At 48.4% G+C, this 5,626-nt stretch overlaps 1 protein-coding gene across 1 annotated transcript; it reads left to right on the top strand.

The window, feature by feature from the left end:
* Nucleotides 1-375: 375 nt before the first annotated feature.
* Nucleotides 376-4,629, top strand: LOC148117377 (doublesex- and mab-3-related transcription factor C1-like). Its single transcript, XM_087902784.1, has 7 exons — nucleotides 376-513; nucleotides 633-787; nucleotides 1,097-1,155; nucleotides 1,505-1,641; nucleotides 2,622-2,688; nucleotides 2,865-3,123; nucleotides 4,075-4,629. Exons 2-7 carry the CDS (start codon nucleotides 724-726, stop codon nucleotides 4,089-4,091), a joined length of 603 nt encoding a protein of 200 aa, XP_087758910.1. The 5' UTR covers nucleotides 376-513; nucleotides 633-723; the 3' UTR covers nucleotides 4,092-4,629.
* Nucleotides 4,630-5,626: the final 997 nt, after the last annotated feature.

The following is a 5,626-nucleotide window of genomic DNA, read 5'->3' on the forward strand; positions in this document are numbered from 1 at the left end:
CATGTGTGTGAATTTGTGTGTGTGTGTGTGTGTGTGTGTGACTGTCTTAGGGGCTGTGATGAGCAGGGAAAGTCATGATTAGGCTTCCATGGGGCTTGAGAAAAGAGGTTGTTAGGAGAAGGTGAAGTGTGAAAGAGACTTTGATGAAGATTCTGAGTGACCAGGTAAAATGAAGGGAAAAACAAAACCCATGGTAAAAAGAAGGGAGGGAAAATTGGTCCCAGTCATCAGCAGGATGAAGGACAGGAAGAGTCCAGGCACCAGAGACAGAGTTATCTGGTGGTAGTGTAAGTGCACTGGAGGGTAAAATTCCGGCAGCCATTTTGGTGACCTCCCCTAAGTCTAGAACCACAGAACATGGAACTTGATGAATGTTCTGTTTCCTACTGGACTCCTGAGTAACTTAACGCTGGGGCAGATCACCAAAGAGGGGGTAAAACTTGGTCCCAGAGACCTGTAGTTTGCTCTGACCGTGTCTTGCCATAGGATCAGAAGAAACTGGGGGTATAACAGGTCTCTGTCTCTTACAGATGTGTAAATACACTGTCTCAGCAGTGTACTACCTCTAGGGGAGAGGTCAGGCCTCCTCCTGAATGTGTGACTAACTTGACTCTTTCAATCTCCTACTTCAGGGACTCTATGGGGCCTTGTCTGCTGTGAGTTCTGTGAAGAACATAGAATACATAGAAAAAGTGGAATTTCACTTGAGGCCTGAGGAAGGCTATGGCTGCTAACCGCAACACTCACGTGAATGTTAAGCAGCGTCTCACCAAGCCAGGAACCATGGGTGAGTGTCTCTGGCCATGCAGAGGATCTCAGGTGGCAGCAGTAAACCTAAATGCTTCTGTCAGCAGTCATGCCACAGAACTGTCACTCGACCTTCTACAAACCCTCCCTCCCCAGACCTTAACCTGTTCAGGTATCCTATCTGTGCCAAGTATCACGTTTTTACAGAAAGGAGAGATGTTGTGGGTGGGATATTCAAAAGATTGATGGTGACCCAAGTCGTCAGATTGGGGAGGGGGTGGAGTTAGCTACTTTGAAGAGAATATGGTGGGAAGGAAGGCTCAGTCAAGCTCTGCATGGTCTTTTCCAGATGGGCAGCGGGGTATCGTTCAGCAGCCTGAAGCCCTGCCTCACACAGTTATGCAGCAGGTAAGGAAAGTCATTGGCTACAGGGAGAGGCTCCATGCCAGGAGTCACTGTCCAGACAATCTCGAGTGTGTGCTAAACTCTGAAATTCCAGCATCATTCCTCGGTGCATTGCGACTTAGGGAAAGTAACTTCTCTTTGGTTCTCAGTGTCCTCCAGTAGAGGAATAACCAAAAAGGTGAGTCCGTGTGGCTGGTCACCAAGGTCTTGAGAGCTTTGCCATTCTCCATGGTCATCACCAAGGTCTTGAGAGCTCTGCCATTGTCCATGGCTGTCACCATTTTAATACACTTCTATCCCCTGAGTCTTGGTGTTCAGACCTGACCTTCAACATGAATGTGTTTCTTTGCAGGACATCTCCCAGGTGCCTTTGCTGCTACACTGGCCCACAGTAATTGTACCTCTGAACTATGTTCCAGCAAATTTGAATCCTCAAATGACAATTTCTTTCTCATGGAATCCCGATCAGCCCGTGACTATACCTTGCGCGTGAGTACAACACAGACCGTGGAGGCCACTGTGGCTAATGGTACTGTCTCCAAACTCGAGCTGGGTGCTGCAGGGGAAGAAGCAGCAAGGAGGAGGAACAGGAGAGGAAGGAAAACATGGAGCAAGAGGAGAGGAAAGAAAGGAAGGAGGATGAGAGGGAGGGAGGGATAGAGGGACCTGAGGGAGGGAGGAAGGAAATGAAAGAAGGGAAGGAAGGAAGGAAGGAAGGAAGGAAGGAAGGAAGGAAGGAAGGAAGGAGGGACCAAAAGATGTAGGGGAATGACAGAGCTACATTTCAGCCTAACTTGCAAGAGAGGATCCTCCCAGATTTAGTATTTCCTGAACAACATGCTAGGGAAGCATCCTCCTAAGTCACTCACTCCCTGTGGGCATGCTTGGAAAATATCGTACACAGGAGCATTAAAGAGGACAAGCATATTGCATACAGCAGGCAGTGGCCTACAAAATGTTGATACTATCCATCCACACTGAGATGAATGAACATGGGAGAAGGTTCTGCTGAAATCTGGAGACGTAGTCCGAAGGGCCAGAGAGACCCAGAAAAATGTTGCTGGCCCGCAGAGAATGTCTGCTAGATGGGCTTGGCTTATCCTTCATGACCGGTGGGGAGTGGGCAAACTGCAGGAAAGACCTAGTCTCTGCAGAGAACCATACTTACATCCTTCCTGGTGCTGGGCAGATCAGAACAGCTGTTGGTCATCTTCAGTGTGCCCAGGAAGGAGAGGGTTCACAAAAAGTAGTGTCTCCAGAGGGATCTACAGAGAGACGTTGGAGGGAAAGCAGGTCAAGTAGGGGGAGGATCCATCCGAGGCCCAGTGGACTAGTGTCATTTGTCCTAGTGTCCACACTCAATCACAATCCCCCAGCCTGATCGTGCAGAGCCCCGGCCTCCATATGCATTCGTGGTGGCTGTCATCCAGAGTGTTTAACCTCCTGGCTTCTCCCCTGCTTGTTCTCAGGATCTCTAACATGATCTTGGAGCCCTGCATCTGCAGTATCCCGCTTGTAGTGCCGTCACGCGTCATGGTAAATGAGTGGGGTCGAGGTCCGTGGGAGGGGTGGGCTTTGTGGATGAGAGGAGGAGAAGCTCACAGAGATGGCTGTTTGTGGAAAGGAGTGGAGGCTGAAGGGCCCACTGTGGTCGGGGAGGTGTCTTGTCAGAATTCACTCTCTCGTATCTCTTCCATTGCATCTGTGTCCAGGGACCTGACAATGCCGACCAGACCAAAGATGTCATCTCCACCCAGACCAGTGATGTCGCCAACCAGGATCTTGAAGTCAACACCCAGCTCCCTGGGACTTCCAACCAGGGTCTTGACACCCACACCCAGCTGCCAGACGTTTCCAACCACGGTGCACTCTCTGCTGAGGTGAATAGGCAGAAGGTACTGGATGCTGCAGAGGCACTCCTGATTCTTCATAACTCCCCTCGGGCCTGGCAGGAGACTTCCAGCATACCAGGTAGATGGCTGCTTGAACGAGGAACTGGGGATGTATAGGGTGCGGAACATGGAGGGCTCCTGACGAGATGCTGGTATCTAGAGTGGGTTCATTCATCAACTCAGAGGCCAGAGGCTTGAGCTCTGCAGTCTGATTGAGAACTGGCACCCAGGGTCTACTCAGTACATCTTCACTTTCAAGTGTTTTGCTCAACAGCAGAGGGCCAGTACCCTGAAGTCAAGAAAAGTAGGAGGCCTTCAAGGCGGCAAGTTCTTTCTGGAGGGCAGGCCGCAAACAAAGTGGAAGGAATAGGGCCTGGTGGATTGAATCCCAGCCCACACTGGTGTCCCAGTCTGTGCCTGCCTGAGAAGGCCTGGGAAGAGATGCACAGGGGTAAGGGCCTGGAATGGAGGGAGATGGTCATGTGGACTCAGGACACGTTCCATGTAGACATGGAAGGAGGAAGCCTGCCGAAGCTGACTTTAGCCAGCACATCTCAAGTCCACGAAGGAAGGAATCTGTGAGTTCAGGAGAATTTCCCAGTCAGCGAGGCTGAAAGGAAGGCTGCTGAGTAAAACTGATCAACGAAGAGCACTGTGTGAGTGGGAAGCCACTCTGGGTGGATGTCCTGGAACAGGGGATGTTCAACGAAGCTAGAGAGCTTGCTTCTCCAAGAGGTCTCCCTGGGTTGGTGAATGTAAGCTGTGCCGGAAGCTCTGGGACCACGGGTGAAAGATGCAGGCTTCTTGTCAGAGCCAGGATCTTATTCAGAGACCTTGGCCTTGACCAGAAGGGACCTATGGCTGGGAGTGATGGTGGCACGAGTACTGGAGAGAAGGAATTCAGGTAGAAACAGTTCTGGTCATTGGTCCCAGTGCAAATCTAAGACCGTTTGATACACAGAGTGATGACAAGGGGAGCCAGGCCTGACATATTTGTGATGCGACTTTGCCTTTGCATTTCTTTCTTCAGGTCCTGATGGGGAGTGAATACTACAGCTGTCCTGCCTCCAGATGTCACCTCAGCCTACACACAATCACGCAATGACACCTGAACATCTTGATAGCACCCCACTCTGGCCCTTAGTGAGATACACAGCTGGGCTGCCACGGACTCCCTGGCGAAGTCTGATTTTGCAACATGGTTCCTGTCCAAACTCATTATTTCTTTTTCTTAGGCCTTTAGGCAATTTGTGGGCTTTCAAACGATTATCTTGAGATAGGAAAATGATTTATCTGTGGTTGTGTGCTCTGGACCTGGCATCTTTTTTTTTTTAGTTGTTTGTTTTATTTGAAACCCCTGAATCTTCCAGTGTGTCATAAAATCTGCACAGTGCTAGGCATGATCAGCTTCCAGCTGCCTGTTCACAAGATTCAGAGTCCTTAACTTGGCAGCCCTTTTTGTGTCTTCATTGTTTGCATATGTGAATGATTCTCATGTAGACATGTCTTTGGATACGTCAAGGTTCTTCAGCTGGTTCTAGTAACCTGTGTGCGAACATGAATAAAGTTTAATTGTTGTAAAGCTCTGAGAAGTATAGACTGACTCTTTAAAAAACATACGCCAGATATTTGGGATCCCTGCCTTCTTTGCTCAGCTCGCTGAGAGTTTATTACTTGTTTTATTAAGGCACCAAGATCACCAGGCCTTGGGTAGAAGGCTTTGTCAAATTGCGCCCCCCTTATTGACTTACCAGCTTGAGTCTGTGTGGTAAAAGCTCTGAAGAGGACTATTACCTGTCCCATGGCATATCAGTCTTTACCATCTGAGCGGAGTGAATTGGGATTTGGGCAGAAAGCACATTGTTCCACCTCATAGCTCCTAGTTTACAAGTAATGCATTGTCAAAGCTGTTCATGCCATATTGTACAGAGAGACTCCTCTTTCCTTTCCTGGCTGCCCAGATCCAAATAATCACACAGAAACTACATTAATGACAATATTGTTTGAACAATAGCTTAGGCATATTTCTAGCTAACTCTTACATCTCAAATTAATCAATTTTATTAATCTGTGAATCATCACGAAGCTGTGGCCTACTGGTAAGGCCCTGGCTGGTGTCTGGCTGGCATCATTCTTCTTTGGCAGCTACATGGTGTCCCTTTAACTCTGCCCACTTTCTCTGTGTATCTCTGTGACGACTTGACACCCGTCTTGACTCTACTAAGCCACTGGCCGGAACAGCTTCTTTAATAACCAATGGTAATAAGACATTTGCATATCATAAAGAGGGGAACCCCATATCACCATGTGTCAGGTTTATTTCAAGCGTTCCAACCCCATCCTCCCTTGGCTTCCAGGATCTAGCCCTCTGGGACACTAATCATGTGATGTCAAGAATCACCTTTTAGGAATTAAGCTGCACATATTGTTGTGCTTTTAACTTTCACGCTGATTATGGTTTTAGAAGTCCCTGATCCACAGTACCCAACTCGAAAGCATTTCAGATTTGAGGTGAAAATCATACACCTTTTGACCATGATTGAGAAGTAATTTGCCACTGTGGTTTTACATTCTTATCTTTA

This window comes from Myodes glareolus, chromosome X (assembly GCF_982192425.1).
Source record: "Myodes glareolus chromosome X, mMyoGla1.1, whole genome shotgun sequence".
Classification (NCBI taxonomy): domain Eukaryota; kingdom Metazoa; phylum Chordata; class Mammalia; order Rodentia; family Cricetidae; genus Myodes; species Myodes glareolus.

Bases quoted from the DNA above. Each gene is read 5' to 3' on its own strand.
- LOC148117377 (XM_087902784.1), top strand. From the start codon at position 724: ATGGCTGCTAACCGCAACACTCACGTGAATGTTAAGCAGCGTCTCACC. The intron at 1,642-2,621 runs GTGAGTACAACA...GCTTGTTCTCAG, and splicing joins CCCGTGACTATACCTTGCGC to GATCTCTAACATGATCTTGG. The intron at 2,689-2,864 runs GTAAATGAGTGG...ATCTGTGTCCAG, and splicing joins TAGTGCCGTCACGCGTCATG to GGACCTGACAATGCCGACCA.